The 24,503-nt window shown below is 50.7% G+C and overlaps 2 protein-coding genes across 6 annotated transcripts in view; both read right to left on the minus strand.

Annotated features, from left to right (window-relative positions):
* The window catches only part of LOC132217204 (uncharacterized), a 58,322-nt gene that overhangs the window by 3,838 nt on the left and 29,981 nt on the right, over positions 1-24,503 (minus strand). The window contains exons 9-12 of the mRNA XM_059667278.1: positions 18,117-18,273; positions 5,931-6,418; positions 2,151-2,277; positions 1,789-1,884 (exon numbers count right to left, since the gene is read on the minus strand). Coding sequence (XP_059523261.1) covers positions 1,789-1,884; positions 2,151-2,277; positions 5,931-6,418; positions 18,117-18,273 — 868 coding nt within the window. The remainder of the gene's footprint in view (positions 1-1,788; positions 1,885-2,150; positions 2,278-5,930; positions 6,419-18,116; positions 18,274-24,503) is intronic.
* ZNF544 (zinc finger protein 544) overlaps positions 12,619-24,503 on the minus strand; it is a 276,321-nt gene continuing 264,436 nt past the window's right edge. For 4 of the 5 annotated variants that reach the window (XM_059665580.1, XM_059665581.1, XM_059665582.1 and 1 more), the window contains exons 2-5: positions 19,453-19,543; positions 18,117-18,243; positions 17,427-17,513; positions 12,619-15,969 (exon numbers count right to left, since the gene is read on the minus strand). In XM_059665580.1, coding sequence (XP_059521563.1) covers positions 14,186-15,969; positions 17,427-17,513; positions 18,117-18,243; positions 19,453-19,485 — 2,031 coding nt within the window. In that variant the 5' untranslated portion in view covers positions 19,486-19,543 and the 3' untranslated portion in view covers positions 12,619-14,185. The remainder of the gene's footprint in view (positions 15,970-17,426; positions 17,514-18,116; positions 18,244-19,452; positions 19,544-24,503) is intronic. The other variant, XM_059665583.1, reaches the window with a different exon arrangement.

The following is a 24,503-nucleotide window of genomic DNA, read 5'->3' on the forward strand; positions in this document are numbered from 1 at the left end:
GTGGACAACCCAGTGATTAGACTTTACATCACTTAAGTGATCAGGTTTTTGTTTGAAAAGGGTCTGTCTGTAGAAAAAAAAAAGGATATGCACCACAGACAGGCAGGATCCTAACCTCCGGCCTGCTGTCAGGTCACAGCCACTGGAGGGTCTGCAGGCGGCAGGGAGGTCGCCATCAGCTGCCCTGGACCCTCACAGCAGGGAGATGGGCCCCGGCCGGCGTGGCTGTTGGCTGAGCACGTCCCGTGCACCGAGGGTCACCAGTTGGATTCCCGGTCAGGGCACATGCCTGGGCTGTGGGTCTGGTTCCTGGTCAGGGTGCATGAGGGAGGCAACCAATCCATGTTTCTCTCTCCGCCTTCCTCTCTAAAATCAATACAAACGTATTTAGGGAACACGTAGGAAGCACCCTATCAGTGGGCCTCTCTCACATCAATGTTTCTCTCTCTCTCTCTCTCTCTCTCTCGCCCCTCCTTCCCGTCTACTCTCTTTAAGCCACACCCTCAACATTTATGGGATGAGGGAGGAGGACGGGGAGCGCCTGTGCAGGAGCCTCTCGGAGCTGAGAACAGCCCTTGGACGATGGTCTGCAAAGACCCGGGACCCGCAGTCCCAGGACGCACAGAGCTGAACGCGGCCAGCAGCCCGGAGCGGCCTCCCAGGGAGCCCACCCCAGCCTGGCTGACGTGACTACGGCCACGTGACCCGGAGCAGGAAAACCAGCCGGGTCTGACAGAACTGAGACATCAATGTGTGTGACTGTTTTTTTAAAACTTACCTTTATTGCTGAAAGTATTACAAATGCCCCTTTTCCACCTTGACCCCTTCTAGCCCACCCGCTCTCCCTGCCCAGTGTGTGTTGTTTTAAGCTGTTGTGTTCATGGTGATAGAAAACAGACTACACGCAGCCTGCAGAGCCTAAAACACTCGCTATCTGACCTCAGATGCTGGGGATCAAGCTGTGACCCCAACAGATGGCGAGCCTGCCGTCAGGAGCTGGGAGCAGACGCTGGACGAAGCCTGGAGCAGGAGCCTGGGGGCTCGGGCAGGCGAGCAGCTGTTTTATAAAACCCGAGTCACAGGCCACAAGCAAGCGGGGTGCCCACCGCAGGACACCCTGGGGGGCTGCAGTGCCGAGGCCTCCAGGCCCAGGAGGGCTCCCTCTTTAGTGCAATGAGGTGAAGGTGAACCCATTTGCTCTGGCTGCTCCAACCACCACCAGACTCAGCACCAGGGGACAGCGACCTGGAGCCCACGGGGACAGCGACCCGGGGCCCACGGGGACAGCGACCCGGGGCCCACGGGGAGCAGCGACCTGGAGCCCACGGGGACAGCGACCTGGAGCCCACGGGGAGCAGCGACCTGGAGCCCACGGGGACAGCGACCCGGGGCCCACGGGGAGCAGCGACCCGGAGCCCACGGGGACAGCGACCTGGAGCCCACGGGGAGCAGTGACCTGGAGCCCACGGGGAGCAGTGACCTGGAGCCCACGGGGAGCAGTGACCTGGAGCCCACGGGGAGCAGTGACCTGGAGCCCACGGGGAGCAGTGACCTGGAGCCCACGGGGAGCAGTGACCTGGAGCCCACGGGGAGCAGTGACCTGGAGCCCACGGGGAGCAGTGACCCGGAGCCCACGGGGAGCAGTGACCTGGAGCCTGCCTTCCTCTGGACTTGGCCTCGCCCGCCCTTTCCCCTTTCTGGACCTTCCCCGTCACCTTTCGCTGTGAGCACTGGTCCGGAGGACCCGGCTCACCACCCATTCCCGCAGCGCCCCATAGGGATCCCCACCTGGACAGCAGCCCTGGGTGAGCCCGTGCTCCACCACCCACAGCTCAGCGCCTCGCTCCAGCTGGGAGATGACTTCCGGTTTGGGAAGCTCAGGCCCTGGAAACAGAGAGACACGGAATGTGGGTTCTGCTCGGGACACGAAGCAGCTGCCCCGCCCCCAGCCCTGGACCCCTGACCGCCAGGCGGGGAGTCTCACACAGGAGAAGGCTCTGCAACGGGACAGCGGAGGGCGGACACCTCCCCGTCCACAGGTCCCTCAGGGACGGAGAACCCAAGGTCCTGGTCCCCAGCCCAGGCCCTACGACCTGTTACCCATGAAGAATTAGCGCAGGAATCGCTCTCAGCTCGGGTGGCGGCCTCACCCACAGAGAGCAGGTGCCCGAAGGTCTCCAGCATCACGTCCCGGTACAGCGTCCTCTGCGCCGGGTCCAGCCGCCCCCACTCCTCCGGGGAGAAGTCCACGGCCACGTCCCGGAAGGTCACCGGCTCCTGAAACATCACACACAGGCTCAATCGCTGGGTGTCCCCTCAGCGTTCGCACGAAGAGGAGGAGTGGGGAGGAGGAGAGCGAGCACGTTCTGGGGATGTGAGCCGGGTCTTGCTGGCACCTACTGGGCTTCTACGTATCCCTGTGGATGGCAAAGCGAGGACATGTGAGAGCCACCAGCGAGATCAGAACCGCCCACCGCAGACGTACAACTGGTCAGACAGGTGAGGGTGCGGACACAGGCTGTGCTGCGCTCCTGCCTCTCAGATCTGTGGGCCGCAGAACGGCTGCTGTCAGGCCCTGGGCCTGGGAGGGTTTGTTTTGCATCTTCAGTTTACACGAACCCTCAGGCTCAAAGCCGGGCCTGGCCACTCTGACAAGAGGGCTACAGAGAAGACTCAGAAACGCCCCTGCCCTCAGGGACCGAGCAGGCTCCCAGGGCTGGCGTGGCCAGTGCGAGCGTTTAACCCGAGGGCGACACTGGAGGGGACAGGGGATGGGCCCTGGGTACAGGGGCAGCTGGACTCACTGACTGTGGGGGAACGCGGCCTCAAGTGGTCAGAACTGCCCGTCTCCAGTGAGAAGCTGAAAATTAGGTCATGTTTTCAAGAGAAAACTCTTAATTTCTAGAAATTGATTCAATGTACTTAAAACATGTCCCACAGCCCTGGCCAGTGTGGCCCAGTGGATACAGCATCGGCCTGTGGACTGAAGGGCCTCAGGTTCCATTCTAGTCAAGGGCACGGACCTCGGTTAGGGCTCGATGCCCGGGCCTGGGCAGGGTGCGTGCCAGAGGCAACCAGTCGATGTGTGTGTCTCTTCCTGTCTCTCCCCCTCCCTTCCACTCTCTCTAAAGATCAACAGAAAAATGTCCTCGGGTGAGAACTGACAACAAATAGCAGCCCAGGGCAGGGACCCACAGGGGCGCCCCCGTTTCCTGTCTCCTCGGAGCTGTGGCGGGGCCTGCGTGGCTATGAGACACGTCCTCCAGGACAAGCAGGGAGCCGCGTGCACAAGCATAACGTCGGCCCCCTGCCTCACGTGAACGTAGGAGCTGAAGCGACTGAACTCTTAGAAGAAAACACAGGGATAATCTTCATGCCCTTGGACTTGGCAAAGGACTCTTAGGACGACAGCGAAAAGCACAAGCAGGAAGTAACCGGAACGTCCTCAACATGAAAAACCTGTGCTGCAGAGGAGACTCCAGCGAACAGACACCCACGTAATGGAAGGTACTAATTGCAAAACACACACTAATCTGATAAAAGATCTGTATCCGGAAGATACAAAGAAATCGTACAACTCAAGAGTAAAGGCCACATAACAAAGCTAACAAAGGAGCCCTGGCAGGGAGAGCGCCGTCCCCGTAGGCTGAGGGTGCAGGGGTGAGCCCAGGTCGGGGCACGTGCAAGAACCCACCAACGGGCTGGACAGTGTCTCCAGGCCCGGCGCCATCCCCTGCGCAGAAGGGTGGCCCATTGGATTCTCCCTCAGGGCACAGGCCTGGGTTTCGGGCTCAATCCCCAGTGGGGGGCGTGCAGGAGGCAGCTGACCATGTTTCTATCTCCCCGCTGAGCATATACCTAAGGACCAGGAGGTCCCAGAAACACCAGTCAGAAAGGAGATATGCACCCCTATGTGCACAGCAGCACAATTCACCATAGCTAAGATCTGGAAACAGCCTAAGTGCCCATCAGTAGATGAGTGGATTAGAAAACCGTGGTGCATCTACACGATGGAACACTAACGCATGCTGCTGTAGGAAAGAAGGAACTTTTACCATTTGCCACAGCATGGATGGAACTGGAGAGCATTATGCTGAGCGAAATAAGCCAGTCGGAGAAAGATAAATATCACATGATCTCACCCATGTGTGGGGTATAATGATCAACATAAACTGATGAACAAGAATAGATCGAGAGACAAATGGAAGGGGAGGGGTGGTTAGAGAGCAACCACAGGGCTTGTGTGCATGCACGTTAGCAGAACCAATGGACACAGACACGGGGGCAGTGGGGGCTTGCCCGGGTGGGAATGGCTGGGGGGTGGGGATGGGGGCGTCAAGTGGGGAAAAAGGGACATATGTAAAACTTTAGACAATAAAAAAAAATTATAAAAATAAGCAAACAAATAAATAATAATGATAAATACAAAAAAATATATATCTAGAACCAGGAGGTCACAGTTCAATTCCCATTCAGTGCACATGCCTGGGGCTCAGGCTCAACCCCCGGTGGGGGCCGGTGCAGGAGGCAGCTGACCCATGTTGCTCTCTCCTTTTTTTGTGTTTTTTTTTTAATATATTTTATTGATTTTTTACAGGGAGGAAGGGAGAGGGATAGAGAGTTAGAAACATCGATGAGAGAGAAACATCGATCAGCTGCCTCCTGCACGCCCCCCACTGGGGATGTGTCCGCAACCCAAGTACATGCCCTGGACCGGAATCGAACCCGGGACCCTTCAGTCTGCAGGCCGACGTTCTATCCACTGAGCCACACCAGTTTTGGCCCATGTTGCTCTCTCACATCGATGTCTCTCTCTCTCTCTCTCTTCGTCCCCCCCCCCCCTTCTGCTAAAAATCAGTAAACATATCCTCCAGTGAGGATTTAAAAAAAAAAAAAAAAGTTCAAAGATGCCAGCTTCAGGAATTCTGAGTGGCTTTTGTCTCCTTACAATGGGGAGAAACAGCACTTTATTTATTATTATTATTATTATTATTTAAAATAAAGTTACTCTTTTTTAAAATTTATTTATTCATTTCAGAGAGGAAGGGAGAGGGACAGAGCGATAGAAACATCAACGATGAGAGGGAATCATGGATCGGCCGCCTCCTGCACGCCCCGCACTGGGAATCGAGCCCGCAGCCCAGGCAGGTGCCCTTGGCTGGAATCGAACCCGGGACCCCTGAGTCCGCAGCCCGACGCTCTATCCACTGAGCGACACCAGCTGGGGCGGCATTTTATTTTTTTAAAAATTTATTTTAGCGCTAACCGGTTTGGCTCAGTGGATAGAGCGTCAGCCCGCGGACTGGAGGGTCCCGGGTTCGATTCCGGTCAAGGGCATGTACCTTGGTTGCGGGCACATCCCCAGTAGGGGGCGTGCAGGAGGCAGCTGATCGATGTTTTTCATCGATGTTTCTGACTATCCCTCTCCCTTCCTCTCTGCAAAAGAAATAAAATAAAATATAGTAAAAAGTTGATTTTAGAGAGAGGAAGGGAGAGGGAGGGAGGGATGCATCAACGAGAGAGGATCAGGCATCAGCTGCCTCCTGCACGCTCCCCTCCCCAACGAGCCCGCAGCGCCCCGACCAGGACTTGAACCTTGACCTCCCGGTTCATAGGTCACGCTCAGCCAGACAAGCACAGGCAGCGGCCACTCCGCCTGGACTCGCCGGGGCCCCGGAGTGTCTCTCCGCCCCTCACGGGGGGCGGGGCCGACTGACGTCTCCTCGCCTCCCGAGGGGCTGCCCGGCCCGCAGGCCAGGGTCCCGGGAAGGACCCACAGCCGCATCCGAGCCCGGGAGGCGGGGGAGCGGCCGCGCACGCCCGCCTCGCCTCAGTTTCCCCGGCGCGCCGCGGGGGTGAAAGGTCAGACGCGGAGGGATACGTCCGGCCCGGCCCGCGGCCGCCGTCGTTACGGCTATTGTTACTGTTACCTGAGGCCGTCCCGGCGGCGGCCCCGGCGCCACCGCCATCGCCCACGCGGCCGCTTCCTCCTCAGGGTCCATCCGGAGCCGAGAGGTCGAGGACGAGAGCGCGGGGCGACCCCAAACCCGAGCGCCGCCCCCGCCGCAGGGTCCGCTACTGCTCGCCCACCGCGGGACAATGGCGGCCGCTCCGGGGACGTCCAAACTACAACTCCCAGAAGGCCACGCGGCACGTGGCAGCGCGCAACCAATGGGGTCTCCGTTTGTTGAAGCTTCGACCAATGGGAGGCTTCTGGCATCGGGCCAATGGGAGCCTCCGCCTACCGACTTCCGGCCAATGGGGCCCGAGGCGACTCCGGGATGCGGTGACGCGAGGCGGTGGGGCGACCGGGGCCCGTGTCGCCGGGGAGACGCGGGGGGCGGGGATGGCGTCCCAGCCTCCGCGGTCAGCACCTCTTCTCCGGCGGCTCCCGCCTGCGCCCCCCTCACAACACTCTCTACGGCGGGACTGGATGAGCTGGTGTTAATCGGGCCTTGGGGGCCCCCTTTTTTTCTTTTAAAATACATATATTTTTATTAATTTCGGAGAGGAAGATATAGAAACATCCATGATGACAGAGAATAGTGGATCGGCCGCCTCCTGCACTCCCCCTACTGGGGATCGTGCCCGCAACCCGGGCGTGTGGCCTTGACCGGAATCGAACCCGGGACCCTCCAGCCCGCAGTCCGACGCTCTGCCCACTGAGCCACACCAGCCAGGGCCCCTTTTTATCTTTGGGGTGCCTTGCTGCCTCGGACTCTAAAAATATTTCTACCGCCTTGGCTGGGTGGGTCGGTTGGTTGGAGCGTCATCCCGCACATGGAAAAGGTTGCGGGTTCGATTCAGGTCAGGGAGAGTGCCTAGGTTGAGGGTTTGATCCCAGTTAGGGCACAATAAGAATCAACCGATCAAAAAAACCAAAAAACAAAAAGAATCAACCAATGATTGTGTAAGTAAGTGGAACAACAAATCGGTCTCTCTCTCTCTCTTTCTCTCTCTCAAATAAATCAATAAACCGGGCAGGTGTCGCTCAGCGGCTGAGAGTTGAGCCCTGAACCTGAGAGGTTCCCAGTTTGACTCCCAGTCAGGGCACATGCCTGCGTTTCAGGCTCCAGCCCCAGTAGGGGGCGTCCAAGAGGCAGCGGACAGATGTTTCTCATCAATTTCTATCTCTCCCTTTCCCTCTCTCTCTAAAAGAAGTCAATAAAAAGCCATACATTTTTTTAAAAATATATTTTATTGATTTTTCACAGAGAGGAAGGGAGAAGGATAGAAAGTCAGAAACATCCATGAGAGAGAAACATCGACCAGCTGCCTCCTGCACATCTACTGGGGATGTGCCCGCAACCCAGGCACATGCCCTTGACCGGAATCGAACCCAGGACCCTTCAGTCCGCAGGCCGACGCTCTATCCACTGAGCCAAACCGGTTTCGGCCGGAGCTGCTGTTTAAGCAGCTTAATGGAACAGGTTCTGTGACTATGGCTAACTGTACTCATGTTTGAAGAGGTATGAAACTTACACAAAAAGGGTGAACACGGCAGCCTGAGGCTGCACACGTTCAAGGTCCTAAAATGTAACGTGGGCCCTTGGCTGTCACCCGGGAAGTAGGCTTTGAGTGTTGTCTGTAGGCTGATGCCTCACTGTGCCCTGTCTCTGAAAAAAAAAAAAAAAGTAATAAAACGTTATTTGCACTGAGCCCCGGCTTTGCCTCTGGGAGTGTGGACTTTGGTACAAGCTGGGCAGAAGGTGCCTGCTTGCCAGGTTCTGTGCTGTCTGTGACCACCTCAAAGGCGGGCCAGCGATGTTAACCTACACATGGATTTCCCCAGGCTCTGCCTGAATTTTCCTTTACAAAACAACTGTATCCTCGGCACATCAGCTGCATAAAACTACACATGGGGTCCCATGAAATCTGGAAAATCTCTGGATGTGGGGGTGGTCTTGTGGGTCCCCAATCATCCCACTGCTAGTTGTATCAAAATTATGTTTAGGAGCCGAAACCGGTTTGGCTCAGTGGATAGAGCGTCGGCCTGCGGACTGAAGGGTCCCGGGTTCGATTCCGGTCACGGGCATGGACCTTGGTTGCGGGCACATCCCCAGTGGGGGGTGTGCAGGAGGCAGCTGATCGAAGTTTCTCTCTCATCGATGTTTCTAACTCTCTATCTCTCTCCCTTCCTCTCTGTAAAAAAATCAATAAAATATATTTTTTAAAAAATTATGTTTAGGAGAGAGATACAAGGACATGAGGAGACGCCATGCTGATGGAGGCAGAGATGGGAGCGAGGCAGCTACAAGCGGAGGATTGCCAAGATGAGGCCAGGGATTCTTTCTTCTTTTTTTTTTAAATTTTTTTTTTTTTTTATTGATTTCTGAGGAAGGGAGAGGGAGAGATAGAAACATCAATGATGAGAGACAATCATTGATTGGCTGCCTCCTGCACACCCCTCACTGGGGATCGAGCCTGCAACCCAGGCATGTGCCCTCGGCCGGAATAGAACCCAAGACCCTTCAGTCCACAGGCCGATGCTCTATCCACTGAACCAAACCAGTTAGGGCAGGAAAGCAACCTTAAAGGCATCCACCTGATAAGAAAATTGTAGGGAAAAGACCCCCAGGGATGGAATATCCCTAAGAAACCCATAAAAGTGCCCGCATGAGAGAGACTTTGAACCATCTACAAGGCTCAGAAAGCACAAAACCACCTTATACACGTGTTAGTGAATTAAGAGGGACCCGTTCCCTTCTCCTCTCCATGTTCTTCCCTGGCAGCATCCCCAGTGGAGTCAGAAACAACAGCCAGAGAGATGGAGGGAGAAGAGGAGGGAGAGGAAGGGAGCTGCATTCCCCTCAGGTGGCTGGCAGGAAGCTGAGGGAGGGAGAGGGGCTGTAATTTTGAAGGAAGTTCATGAGCTATTTTGTGGCACTGGATCCTGTAAGCACCTTACCTAAAAGTGTTTTCCAGGCTGAGTTATCTGAAAGTGAACGGAAAGGTCATGAGACAGAAGAACTTCCATTGAAAAAAGGCAAAAATTAAATTGCTTTATAATAAAAAAAACCAAAACACATTATGTGTAGGATTATGAACCGGGAATTCTCGGTTAGATTCCTGGTCAGGGCACATGCCCTGGTTGCGGGCTCGATCCCCAGTGTGGGGCATACAGGAGGCAGCCCATCGATGATTCTCTCTCCCCCTTCCCTTCCTCTCTGAAATATATAAAAGCAGCTGGCGGTAAGACAAAATAGGTGTGGCTTCTGTTTTGGGTCTTCTTTTGACCTAAGTTACAACTTCAAGTGAAACCAACAAAAAGGAAACATAAATATACAATTTTAAAAGGTATATTTTTATTGATGTCAGAGAGGAAGGGAGAGGGAGAGACAGGAACACCAGTGAGGAGACAGAACCATTACGGGCTGCCTCCGCATGCCCAACACCGGGGACCGAATTCACAACCTGGGCATGTGCCCCGGCCAGGAATCGAACCATGACCTCCTGGTTCATAGGTCGACGCTCAACCACTGAGCCACACTGGCTGGGCATAAATATACAATTTTGAGAATACAAAATGTTTACAAATATAGGTTACAGAAAGTGTCCTCAAACTACACAAATATCCAGGTACCACCTAAGCCTGACCAGATGAACTCTCTGAAGATGGGCCCAGAAACCTGCAATTCCAACACCTTTTTCAGGTGGGTCCTACGCACATTATGACGATCATTTCAGGTGGAAAGGTCTTAGGTTCCCGTTTTAAATGAGCCCAGTTCTTGGGTCCTTAAGAGCCTCAGGTTTCTGATTTGTTAAGGGCAGAACGCCTCTCAGGCAGGGCCGGACGCACTCACTGCAGACATACCCCGTCCTCCCACTTCCTGCATACAGGTGTCTGTGTGTGTGATTCGCACTGGGGGTTGCCTCCAGGAGCACACAGCCACAGAGCCTGTGTGGGCTCCCCATTTTGGAGAGAAGGGACGTGAATAGTACCCCGGGACCCCAGACACACATTCTGAGACTCCAGTAGCACCTTCACTGAACAAAGCTACTTTCAGGACTTACTGAGTGGAACTTCCTTAGATGTCTGGACAAGAATGTCACACAAGCCCTAGCCGGTGTGGCTCAGTGGGTAGAGCCTCGGCTTGCAGACGGAGGGGTCCCAGGTTCGATTCTGGCCAAGGGCACATGCCTGGGTTGCAGTCTCCCTTCCTCTCTAAAATCAATATACACACACACACACACACACACACACACATAGTGGGGCCTTGACTTACGAGTGTCCCGACTAACAAGTTTTTTTGAGATATGAGCCATCTCTCTGCCAATTTTTTGCTTTCAGTTACAAGCTCAAAAAATTCATGTTACGAGCCAGCTTCAGATATCCCACCGCTACTTGGCGCAGTGAGCGTCACAGTGAGTTATGAGCTCCATCACGGAATGAATTAAACTCGTAAGTCAAGGCCCCACTGTATGTATGTGTGTGTGCATGTGTATGTATGTATGTGTGTGCACGCACGTGTATGTGTGTGCGTATGTGTGTGTGTGTATGTATATGTGTGTGTGTGCGTGGGTGCGTATGATGTCAAACATTCACTTTGCTGAATCTGCTGGGTGGGTCCTTCCTCCCAGGCTCCACCTTCTGAAAGCTGCAGAACTGTGCTGGTTGCGGCAGCAGGGCCAACTGTCCCAAGATGCCAAGTCCCCGCCAGCCCTGTACAGACCGCCCCTCACAAGGCGGTCCCCTATGAATCACAAGGGCTGTCACCTAAAGGATGTTATGAAAGGTGCCATCAACTGCCTGAAGGACCTTGGGGAAATACAGTAATTGTGGCTACGCCAATTCCCACACGTCTTATTTATTAATCCTCACTTGAGATTTTTGTCCATTGAGAGTGGGAGAGAAATATCCATCGCTTGCCGCCTACACTGGTCCTGACTGGTGCTGGTGATCGAACCTGTAACCCGGGTACGTGCCCTTGACCAAGAATCAAACCCAAGACCCTCTGGTGTACAGACCAAGGCTCTAACACTGAGCCACACTGGTTAGGGCCACACACTTGTCTTTCCTCTTCACAAAGACCCTGCCTAGTTGTCCCAGGATAACAATCCCCTCTCCAGGCCCACAGTGAGTTCCTGATAAGGCTTCTGCAGTATCAAGTCTTAAAAACAGCCCATCCAGCGTGGCTCAATGGTTGAGCATCAATCTATGTGCCAGGAGGTCACGATTCAATTCCAGGTTGGGGCACATGCCTGGGTTGCGGACTCCATCCCTAGTGAGGGGAGTGCAGGAGGAAGCTGATCAGTGATTCGCTTTCATCATATGTTTCTGTTTCTCCCTTCCTCTCTGAAATCAATAAAAAACAAACCAGCCCTGACCGGTTTGGCTCAGGGGATAGAGCGTCGGCCTGCGGACTGAAGGGTCCCGGGTTCGATTCCGGTCAAAGGCATGTACCTTGGTTGCGGGCACATTCCCAGTGCGGGGTGTGCAGGAGGCAGCTGATCCATGTTTCTAACTCTCTATCCCTCTCCTTTCCTCTGTGAAAAATCAATTAAAATATATTAAAACAAACAAACCAACCAACCAACAAACAAATAACATTAACCCATCTTTAATTCCAATGACTTCTAAGAAGCCAAGGAGACTTTCTGTCCTACTGTAATGAGGCAAACAGGAGAGTCTGACGTATTTTCCTCTCACGCCTGCTGTTTAAATTGCCAATTTACTTTTACAATAGTGAATCAAAAAAAGGGAAAGTGTACATAATCCCACAAATTAACTGCAATTGTCCTCCTGTACATTGTTTTGCTCACCTATGGGTACATATACGAGGTTACTCGAATAAGAAGTGTGCCAGGGAAGGAAAGACAGGCTTAAAGTGGAAAGCAACTGTCTCCGGCTCCACCCTACCCACCAGCCACACATTCCACCGATTACTTTTAACCGTTTTTATTCCAGTTCCTAAATAAGGCTATGTTCTGATCTTCCCTGGCTTATACACTTTACTGCCTTCCTTCTTTGATAAGGAATTAAGATTTTACTTAGTTCTGTGATCCTCTTTGACTCCAATTTTTGTCCTATCACTGTTTCATGTTCTAATTTTGGCCTCCTAAGTAACCTAACTATTCTATTTAAAAGCTAACTTCCTAAGATGAGGATACAAAGAAACTCCCCTACACCCCACCCCCAAACTTGCCATTGCTCTTAGGAGTTTCTTTGTAAAAAGCAAAACCAGCACCTACTGTTTATACTAGTTATAAAAATAGTGTTTAGTGAAGGGCCAAGCAAAACAATCGCCCTCTTTTATTCCAATCTCATGAGTCCTCTGCCTTTTCTAAGATGAAACATTAACATCACAGTCAAATGAAGACTCCTTTCTGAAGTCTGGCTCACACCTGGACTGCAACTGTCTTGTATATTTGTTTCTTTTTAACAATTTGTTTACCCTAGAGTTCCGATACACACCCCCTTCTCCCCCGTTAGAACACTCCTTTTTAAAAAATTCCCTTAGATTTAAACTTATACTCTCCAGAAGTTTCTACAATGTTTTCTTGACTACAGTATTCTCAATTTCTCATGCTACATGGATCCCACTAATCCCGGACAGTATTTGGCATGATCTTAAGATTTTCTTTCAGCTCTGCAGGAGTTTCCTTTTCTTCTCCAACTTTCTTTTTTTTAGCCAATTATAGTGTATTTTTGTCCTCATAACTCTCTACGAGTTATCTTAGACTTATTTTCATTTGCAATTATTTCTTGGCTCAATCTGCATTTTAAATGTTCGGTTCCCCAAGCATCTGTTCTTTCTTTTTTTAATCCGTTTTTCCTTTCACACTGAAAGCTTTCACGTCTCTTGCTCCCTACCTTCCATCTATCTTGAAGAGACTATCTGGAAAAACATGGGAGCCTCCATAGATGGGGAGGGAAGCTTGTTTAATGGCAAGATTTGCTTTGAAGAGAGTGGGGCCAGAACCAGGTATTGGGATGAAGGTAACTGAGATGCCAAGAAAAGGCAGCCCTTGTTCTGGAGCATCAATCTCCCAGTCTCCAGACTAAATTTTTTTTTTTTTTGGGGGGGGGGGATACCTCATTTACTCCCTATTTTATTTTGCTCAGCCACAGGCAGATAATGCAAAACAAGAAGAGGCAGGAAACTTGGAATTTCATCGACAGACCATCAGTTAACCCTGCTTTTCTGCCCCAACTGTTACTCTGAAACTCTGTCAAGGGGCTGGGACCTCCAGTGCCGTAGCCCTCTCTTCATGGTCCTGGCTTTAGCCTTTTCCACTCTGCATCTCCAGGTGATGGTCTCCCACCTGCTTTCACTTTGCTCAAATCTGTAGTAATGGCCTCTCCACTTTACCATTATTGATATACACTTCAGCCTTTTTTGGGGGGGAACAAACCTTCCAATACCTTATCATTTCTACGAATGTATTATAGGGATAACATCTGATTAAGTTTGGGTGGTTGTTTGCAATAAAATAATAATGTGATGGACACAGTTCCATTCTGAATTTCCCATTTCCTGCTAAAAGCTTTCCATCAGTTGTCATGTTCATACCTTCTCACCTAAAGGTATACGTACACACACTTTAGTGCACATACAGGTAACTTGCGCTGGTTTGGGGAATGACAGGCTCTTGGGTTTTATTGATAGAGATTCTGACTTTGTAAATCAGGGTAAGATTGGTAATCTGCAGTTTCCATGTACACACCAAGCAATTCTGGAGCATGTGGTTGTCTGATGTCTAGAAAGAAGTTCTGGCATTGAGCCCTTCCATCTTAATTACTCATAGGGTTCCTCTCCCCCGAGTTGTCTCATACTGAATAAGGGATCTGTAATAATTGAAAGCCTTCTCACATTCAGTACACTTATAGGGTTGGTTTCTCTCTAGCATGAAAAGGCCTTTTCATAGTGATTACATTTATAGGATTTGACGCCAGTGTGTTCTCTGGCGCATCTCCATTTGAAACCGTTTGTACAATGAATGTGTTAATAAGGTTTCTTCCCTCTGGAATGAATCTGCAGATACACAAAGCTGTGATCACTGCTAAAAAGTTTCCCCACAGTGGTTACATTCACAGGGCTTCTCTCCAGTGTGAATCCTTTTATGTGCAAGATAGATAGTTACAGCAGAAGGACTTTCCCCAATGAGCACACAAAAATGGTTTCTCTCCAGTGTGAATTCACTGGTGCCTGCCCCATACAGAACTTTTTCACAATGATTACATTCATTCATGGGGTTTCTCGACCATGTGTGTCTTCTCGTGTTTTTTAAGAGCTAAACGACCGCTGAAGGCTTTCACACACATGGCACACTGGTAGGGCTTCTCTCCAGTGTGTGTTCTCTGATGCACAACGAGGAGATACCTCTGGCTGAAGGCTTTCACACAAATTTTACACTTATAGGGCTTCTCTCCAGTGTGTGTCCTCTGATGCACAATGAGGCCAGATCTCTGGCAGAAAGCTTTCCCACAATGACTGCATTCATAAGGTTTCTCCCCAGTATGGGTTCGCTTGTGCACGACAAGCTGTGACTGTTGCCGAAAAGATTTCCCACACTGGTCGCAGTGGTAGGGTTTCTCGCCAGTGTGTGTTCTCTCATGTTTTCTGAGAGATGACCCATCACTGAAGGCTTTCCCGCAGTCAATACACTCATAAGGCTTTTCTCCAGTGTGTGTTCTCTGATGCAGAATGAGGTGAGACCTCCATTTGAAAACTTTCCCACAATGATTGCATTCATAAAATGGCTTCTCTCCAGCATGAGTTCGCAGGTGCGCACGAAGCTGTTTTCGCTCCCAGAAAGATTTCCCACAGTGGTTACATTCGTATGGTTTCTCTCCACTGTGAATCCTTTTATGTGCAACAAAGTCAGAGCTACGGCTGAAGGCGTTTCCACAGCGAGTACACAAGTACGGTTTCCCTCCACTATGAATTCTCTGACGCCTAGTAAAGTGACGCTGCCAGTTAAAGAACTCTTCACAATCATTACAATTATGGTGTTTCTCACCTGTGTGGGTTCTCTTGTGTTTTATAAGAGCTGACGGATCCCTAAAGGACTTAACACACAGGTGACACTGATACGGCTTCTCTCCAGTGTGCATTCTCTCATGCGCAACGAGGAGATATCTCCATTTGAAAGCTTTTCCACAATGACTGCAGGTATATGGCTTCTCTCCAGTGTGTGTCCTCTGGTGCGCAAGCTCAGAGCAACAGCTGTGGGATTTTCCACGTAGATTACATGCGCGTGGCTTCTTTCTGGTCTTGATGATGTCACCGTCATGAACAGATGAGGCCGCACAGAAGGCACCATAATCCTCCTCACATCCAGGATCACCGACAATTATTTCAGTTTGTACAATGCGTTTGTCACACGTGTCCTGACTTTTTCCAAAACGCACTGGCTTGTTTTCTTTCAGGGACATGCTGTGCTTAATATTTCCATTGTCCTTACAATCATCTCTGTTCTCTACCGAAAAACTTCTATTATGGAAACGCACAGATGTGCCATAGTGGAAAGAATCACTGTCAACAGTATAATCATAAGGCTTATTATTTCCCGTTTCAACATTTGCAAGTTTATTCAAGTGAACGCTCTGAGAGAAGGCCCTGGCACTTTCAAGATTTTCACAGGGCTGCAGATGGGCACCATCTTTCTGATGATTAATGAAAACTGAATTCTGTTTCAACTCTTGAAACTGTGAGTCAAGTTTGTGCAAAGGTGTTCTTGCAGGTAATGTCAGAGGTAGAGGGCTTTCACTCAGATAACTTCCGCCAAGGTCATGCTCACAATGTTCCACTTTAGCAGACACATTTCCCCCCGAGGTAGGGACAGTCTGACTCAAAGATTCCTCCTGGTGCTCCTCTGGCTGCTCCCTCCAATCCTGTATTTTTCCTACTGACACAGACCAGGGGCCCTCTATACAGCGTTTCATTTCCATGTGGAAGGATGGTTCTTCCACACCAATATCCTCTTCAGAACTGGACTCTTTCTTTTCAAGTGAAGTCTTCCACTCTGAAAGAAATCCAAAATGCCTGAATGACTGCAAAAGCCTTAGATGGGAAGGAGAATGAAGGAAAACACCAAGTATGAGAGGTGCCTCTGGGTTTGTTTAGAGTCCATGAACTATAATTCCATGCAGGATGTAAAAGAGTGGGATGGACCAGCAAATAGGAAATCAGTAAAGAAGCACAAAAAACAAGCAAAGGTAATGAAGAGCTGATTGAGGAGAGCTGATACCCAAAGAGGGAGTAGGGAAATAAGAATAAGCGTGAGCCCCAGCTGGTTTGGCTCAGTGGATAGAGCGTCGGTCTGCAGACTGAAGGGTCCTGGGTTCAATTCTGGTCAAGGGCACATGCCCGGGTTGCAGCCTCAATCCCCAGTGGGGGGCGTGCAGGAGGTGGCCTATCAATGATTCTCTCTCATCATTGATGTTTCTATCTCTCCCTTTCTCCTTCTCCCTTCCTCTCTGAAATCAATAAAGATATATATATAAGCACGAGAATGTAAGTATTTCTTTTAAAAATATATTTTATTGATTTTTTACAGAGGGGAAGGGAGAGGGATAGAGAGTTAGAAACATCGATGAGAGAGAAACATCAATCAGCTGCCTCCTGCACACCCCACACTGGGGATGTGCCCGCAACCCAGGTACATGCCCTTGACTGGAATCGAACCTGGGACCCTTCAGTCCACAGGCCGACACTCTATCCACTGAGCCCAATCGGTCAGGGCGAGAATGTATAGAAGGAACTGATCTGAGGACATGTGGTCCTCAATAAGCACAAAAGATATTGTTGGGACCTGAGAATATGGTACCTTATTTATTTTTTATTTTTTCAATACGTTTTTAATTAATTAATCCCCACGTGAGGATATTTTTCTATTGATTTTTTTAGAGCAAGTGGAAGAGAGAGGGAAAGACAGAAACATCGATGTAAGAGAAACACATTGATTGGTTGCCTTCTGCACGAGTCCAGATCAGGGCCCAGGCCAGGGAGGAGTCTGCAACCAAGGTACATGCCCTTGACCGGAATTGAACCTAAGACCGTTCAGTCCGCAGGCTGACGCACTATCCACTGAGCCGAACTGTCTAGGGCTCAAATATGTTTTTATTGATTTCAGAGAGAGGAAGGGAGAGGAAGAGAGGGACAGAAAGGTAACTGATGAGAGAGAAACTGAAAGGAGACCTGAGGACTGCTTCCTCAGGTGGAAGCTAGGATGAGGGGCTGGTGAGAAGAGAGGGCAGGAGGCCTGGGAACAGGACAAGGTGGCCGAGGGTACAGAGAGGGAAACGGGAACAGAAACAAACCCAGGCCTGAGAAACGTGCAGGCGACAGCAGCACATTTTGGGCTGGACCCGCGGAGGACGGCACGGCTGTCTTGCTGGACATGAGGCATCAGAGAACGCCGAGGAAGCTCCCGCAAACGGCCTCCCTCCTCCTCTGCCCAAGTTAACGAAATGCTCTCACCTCCGGGAGGCGGTTCCTGCTCCGCCCTCCACGGACCAGCACCTCGCTCCAGGCAGGAGGTCACATCCGCAGTGGGGAGCAGAAGTCCTGGTCAATAGGGAAAAACAGTACTTGATGCTCTGCTTCCAGAGAGAGAGATTGTGTCCCCAGGCCCAGCCCTCTCCCCTGGGGTCAGACCGGGATGGACCAGGAGGGCCCGGGAGCCATTCCTAGGAAATAAGTCACAAACGTGCAGTGGAGGCTGACTCAACAGCAATACCCAGGATCTGCATCTAAAAGGGACTCACTTCTGTCCTGAGCATAGGGTTAGCTCTTAAAGGCACAATCTAAGATGAAGGAAAAACAAACAAACAAACAGGAATATATATATATATATATATATATATATATATATATTCTGTAATTTTACAAAATATAAGGTGTTCTAGTAGAATAACTGAATAGACAGTCCAGAAATATGTTTCCTCCTAAGAGAAAGGATTATCAGGTCTATATATTAGAGTTTCTCGTTACTGTAAAGAATGACAGTTATCTGTGGACCTTACTAAAGGGTAGGTTTGATTTGTAAGCAAGCGCGCGCGCACACACAGTCACCCACTCTGGGGATCACCCAGCACAAGCACCTCCCCGGAGTCAGAGCTCGGCGTCCCAGGGGCAGAAAGCCACTGCGATGGGTAGAGCCCAGCTTACCCAGAGAGACAAGGTGGTCACATGTCTCCAGAGTCACGTCGCGGTACAGTGTCCTCTGGACCAGGTCCAGCCGTCCCCACTCCTCAGGTGTGAAGCTCACCACCACATCCTTGAGGCTCACGGGGAGCTGAAACATCGCCTGTGTGACCAAGGGGCCCTGCCCCCCGACAGGAAGGGTGAGGAGGGCAGGATGGCGCAGGGAGGGAGGCGGTGTGGGTGGTGTGGTGTCCAGAGCATCCACAGGGTTCCCGCCTAGGGGCAGTGCTCTGCTCAGACACCAATGCAGTCCTCAGCGTCTTCACTTCTGAGGGTCTGTCTGTTGCTGGTCACGCCACTGATTCTGACTTTCTGTCCCAGGAAACAGCAGGGACTCCACCCACTACTTTTCCACAAAATCACAGATTTAAAGGCAAAGAGGACGTTCAAAGTCGTAGATGAGCAAAACACAGCCCGGCACAGGCCAAGACTGTGTGCGCTTTCAGAAGGTTAATGCCAGGAGCTACACTGTTCTCCCCCAAATTGACACGTTGAAGTCCTACCCCACCGTGTGACGGCATTTGGGGAGAGGGCCTTTATGAAAATAATGTTAATGGGGGTCCTACGGGCAGAGCCCTCATGCAGGGGGACTGGTGCCCTCAAAAGGAGACCACCAGAGACTTCTCTCTCCACCGCGGAGGACAGAGAATTAGCAAGCGAGGAGGAGGGTCGTCAGGGAACCGACTGTGCTGGCCCCTGGTCCCAGACTGTTCGGTTTCAGAGCCGTGAGAAAATGAATGCTGCCTGAGCCACACGGTCCGTGCTATTTTGTTACAGCAGCTGCAGGAGACCTCATACAGCTAAAAAGGGATTTTACTTTTTTTCAAAGGCCAGGTACAAAGAGAACATGGGGGAGAGAACACAGGTGGCCTGCAGAGCCTAAGGCAGTTCCCACCACCTGGTCCTTTACAGAAAACACGGAGAGAGCAGGCGTTCGAGGAAGGCTGGCAGGTGAGGGGTCACGCACCCTGACCCTGGGTGCCAGGCCTCATGTGGCATCTCAGCTTCACAACTGAGTCCCTGCACTTCTCAGGTGTGAGCTGCCCTGACGGGACCACGAAGGCAGCACCCCACTCTGGACGCGAGGGAAAGAGACCTGGCCCAGGGCACCAGGTCCAGGAGGCCCCAGGAACCCCTGGCTCACCCACACAGGAAGGAGCTGGATCTGCAGGGAGCCCAGGGGTCTCACCCAAAGGAATAAGGCAGCATCATGGCTCCTGGGGCGGCGAGTGCTATATTCCTGGACCCACGTTACAGCTGAGGAGAGAGAGGGGCAAACAAGCCAAGGTCTCTAACTCACCTGGGATGGGGCTGGCTGGGCACACACTTCCATTTCCTCCTCAGACCTGAAGACGCCGTCTCAGAGGGGCAGCCGTCCTCAGGGGGCAGTGCTAGTGGTGGAGGCACAATCAGGGAGTCAGCCCCTCCCCAGCACCCCCACACCCCCGAGCCCACCCCACCCCCAAAAAGGAGAGAAATGCTCCGGCTGAAGGGCATTGCCTTTGGGTAGGAGGGGCGGGAAGGCAGGACTCTGAGGAAAGCCACGCCGGCTTCCCAGTGGGGAAGCGGGTCCAGCCTGCTCAGGTCTGGGCTGGGGATGGTCCTGAGCTGCCCCCAGGCTAAAGGAAATGCTCAGGCGCATGCTGTGGTGTCTGAACTTTGATCTCACAGATACAGTTTTCCCTCAACATACAAGCAAACAGGTCAGTTTTTTTTCTGTCATTTCAAGAGAATGAATGGGAGAGATAAAGGCAGGGTGTCAAAGCAATTGTATAATTTTTAATTATTGCAATGAGCCTGGTCGGCGTCGCTCCGTGGTTAAGCGTCTACCTACGAACCAGGAGGTCACGGTTCGATTCCCGGTGAGGGCATACGCCTGGGTTGTGAGCTTGATACCCAGTAGGGGGCGTGCAGGAGACAGCTGATCAATGATTCTCTATCTCCATTCAACTCTGAAATCAATTAAAAAAAAATATATATATAAACATATATATATATAAAATATTCCAATGAAACATCTAGTGGTTTGGAAAAAAAAAAGAAAGAAAGAAAAGAAAACCTGTACAGTTCTCAAACAACAGTGAAACATGACCTGGTTTCAAAAAATGTTTTTGCACAATTTAAAATATTACAAGGAAACATCTCCCAGTTTCAAAATATGTGTGTGGGGGATGGTGACAAGGAGGATATGAGAATCCCCAGGACAGCAAAGGACACTATGAAAGAGGGGTGTCGTCCCACATGCACCCTCCCTCAAGACATTCTGGAGGTACCAAAATGCTGCCCCACTGCCTGGGCCAGAATAACAGAATAGACAGTCCAGAAATAAAACCTCGTTTATATGGTCAATCCATGACAAAAGGTTAAGACAGTCTCTTCAAGAAATGGTGATGGGAAAAACTAAACAGATAGATGAAGAAAAATTAAACTAGGCCACTTTCTAACTCCACATGCAAAAATAAACTCACACTGGATTAAAGACTTAAATGAAAAAAAAAAAAAAAAGGAAAAAACTCTTGACACTGGTCTTACCAATAATTTTTATTTATTTAATTTTTAAAAATCCTCACTAAAGGATATATTCACTGATCTTAGAGAAAAAGAGACACACACACAGAAATGGATGTGAGAGAAACTTCATTAGTTGCCTTCCATAAATGCCCCAACCAGTGATCAAATCTGCAACCATTTGGTGTATGGAACAATGATCCAACCAACTGAGCCACCCAGCCAAGTCCTATCAATCATATATATATATATCTACACTAATAAAAGACCAAGACACTAATTGACCATACCTTTGCTACGCCCCAAGCCACACCCACCAGCCAATCAGAGCGACTATATGCAATTTAACCCAACCAAGATGGCAGCCGGCAGCCACGGAGCTGGAGCAAGCAGGAGGCTTAGCTGCCCGAACGATGGAGGAAGCCAAGCTTCCCGCCTGCCCTGAGCTGGCTATGGCCTCCACTAAAGGCAACAAAGTTTCAATTATAGAAGATAAACAAATCCCAGACACCTGCTTCCAGCCAGCCTCCACTGGGAGCTTGGGTGGCTGGGGGCCGTGGCCAGCCTGCAAACAGCCATCAGCCCCTCACCCAGGCTGGCCACACCCTCATGGAGTGAGGGTCCCCTCTGGGGGCCTTAGCCAGCTTCAAAACGGCCCTCAGCCCCTCACTCAGGCTGGCCAGGCACTCCTATATAATAAAAGGGTAATATGCACATTGAACCTAACAGCAGAGCGACTGGGAATGACTGGTCACTATGACACACACTGACCACCAGGGGGCATATGCTCAATACAGGAGTTGCTCCCTGGTGGTCAGTGCGCTCCCACAGGGGGAGCTCTGCTCAGCCACAAGCCAGGCTGATGGCTGCCAGTACAGCGGTGGTGGTGGGAGTCTCTCCTGCCTCCTCAGCAGCGCTAAGGATGTCCAACTGCAGCTTAGGCCTGCTCCCTGCTGGCAAGTGGACATCCCCCGAGGGCTCCCGGGCTGCCAGAGGGATGTCTGACTGCCAGCTTAGGCCCAATTCACCAGGGAATGGGCCTAAGCCAGCAGGTGGTCATCCTCCAAGGGGTCCCATACTATGAGAGGGCACAGGCCGGGCTGAGGGACCCCCCTGGGTGCACAAATTTTTGTGTACTGGGCCTCTAGTATGTGTGTGTATATATATATATACACACATACACACACACACACACATATATATATATTATTAATTTCAGAGAGGAAGGGAGAGGGAGAGATGGAAACATCAATGATGAGAGAGAATCACTGACTGGCTGCCTCCTCCACGTCCCCCACTGGGGATCGAGCCCGAAACCCAGGCATGTGACCAGAATTGAACCCGGGACCCTTCAGTCCACAGGCTGACGCTCTATCCACTAAACCAAACCAGCTAGGGCCTACCAATCATTTTTAGATATTGTGTCCTAGGGCAAGGGAAACAGAAGCAAAAATAAACAAACGGAAGTATATTAAACTATAAAGCTTTTGTGCTGAAAGGAAACCATCAACAAAACAAAAAGGCAACTTATGAATGGGAGAAGACATTTGTAAAAGATATATCTGATAAGGGGTTAATATCCTATATACTAGTATATCAAGAACTCATACAGCTCAACATAAAAAAAGAAAATCCAACTGAACAATACGCAGAGCCCTGGCTGGTGTGGCTCATTTGGTTAAAGCATCATTCCAAACGGAACCCCAGTGCCCTGTTGGTGAGCATGCAGATGGGCACAGCCACTGTGGACAACAGTGTGGAGTTACCTCAAGAAATTTAAAATGGAGCCGAAACCGGTTTGGCTCAGTGGATAGAGCGTCGGCCTGCGGACTGAAAGGTCCCAGGTTCGATTCCGGTCAAGGGCATGTACCTGGGTTGCGGGCACATCCCCAGTGGGGGGTGTGCAGGAGGCAGCTGGTCGATGTTTCTCTCCCATCGATGTTTCTGGCTCTCTATCTCTCTCCCTTCCTCTCTGTAAAAAATCAATAAAATATATTTTAAAAAAACAAAATAAAATAAAATGGAGCCGTCTTATGACCCAATGATTCCCTTTGGGAAATTTATCCCAAGAAATCTGAAACACTAATTTGAAAGAATGTATCCACCCTTATGTTCACTGCAGTATTATTTACAATAACCACGATATGGAAGCAACCTGTGTCCGTCAATAGATGAGTGGATGAAAAAATTGTGGCACATATATATCTACAAATAGAATATTACTTGGCTATGAAAAAGAATGAAATTTCGTTATTTGTGACAGCATGGATGGACCTAGAGTGTATGATGCTCAGTACACTAAATCAGAAAAATAAAAACTGTATAATGTCACTTACATGCAGAATCTAAACATAAACAAAACAGAAACAAACTCATAGATACAGAGACAAACTGATGGTCGTCAGAAAGGCTGAGGGACGGGTGAAAAGGTCAAGGGGATTAAGAAGTACAATCTGCCTATTTTAAAAATAATCCCATGGATTGTACGTACAGCCTCGGGAATGCAGTCACTAATATCATATTAACTGTGAATGGTGCCGGGTACCAGACTTATCAAGAAAAGCACAAGGTACCTGAATGTCTAATCGCCATGTGTACACCTGAATCTAAGAGTGCACATCAACTATAATTAAAACAGACTTTTTTTAAAAAAAAATAAAAAGCTCGAGTAAAAATTCACCAAGGCCTGGTGACTGGGGAGCCAGAAGCCAGGAGCTCTGCAGCCAGGATCCTGAGCACATTGCCACCCTGGCTCTCAGCTTGCCCCCCCAGCACAGCCCTGCCCGGCCCACGGCCCCTGCCCTTTCGCCCCTCCCACCTGGGTGCCCTGCCCCATCTCCCCATCTGCCCCGTGCTACCGGATGCTTCTCTCTGCCTTCTCCTGCTGGTGTCTACGTTCTGGGTGGTATGAGACTGCCAGGACATCGACATCCAATCCATCTCCATCCCTGACAACTGCAAGGTCTGGCTCTTGCTCCCCCTTCCGGCCCCTCTCACCATGATCTCTTCTCTGCAGACAAACTTTTCTTAAAAAAATATAACTGTTTTATTGCAGAGAGGAAGAGAGAGGGAGAGAGAGAGAGAAACATCAACGATGAGAGAGAATCATTGATCCGCTGCCTCCCGCACGCCCCACACGGGGATCGTGCCCTGACAGGGGAGGGAACAGTGACCTGGTTCTTCGGTCGACACTCAGCTGCTGTTAAACCTCGCCCGAGGTTATTTTTCCATCGATCTTTTAGAGAGAGCGGAAGACAGAAACATCCATGGGAGAGAAACACGTCGATGGGTTGCCTCCTGCACATGCCCCAACCAGGGGCCGGTCCAGGGAGGAGCCTGAAACCAAGGTCCGTGCCCTTGACCAGACTCGAACCCGGGGCCCTTTGATCCCCAGGCCGATGCTCTATTCACTGAGCCACGTTGGCTCGGGCCCATCTCTGCAGACAAGCTTCTCAATTCATTCCAATCAATGATCCGGACGCCTCCAAGCCCACACCCTCCTAAGTGGCTCCTAGGCAACTTCTCAGGGGAGGTTTTCCTTTGGTGTAAGCCCCGCCCTTGCCAGCTGGGTGGCCAACACCCTCAGTCTCTCCTCGTCTCCCTGCCCATCCTCACCCTGCCCTCTCACCTATGCACGCTCACAGGCACACCACACCCAAGAAGGCTGCCCACAGCTGAGATAATGCCGTCTTGTTGTGACACTCCAGCCCAGGGGTTCTCAACCTGGGGGTCGAACGACCCTTTCACAGGGGTCGCCTAAGACCATCGGAAAACACATCTATAATTACATACTGTTTTTGTGATGAATCACTATGCTTTCATTATGTCCCATTTGTAACAATG

This window comes from Myotis daubentonii, chromosome 15 (assembly GCF_963259705.1).
Source record: "Myotis daubentonii chromosome 15, mMyoDau2.1, whole genome shotgun sequence".
Classification (NCBI taxonomy): Eukaryota; Metazoa; Chordata; class Mammalia; order Chiroptera; family Vespertilionidae; genus Myotis; species Myotis daubentonii.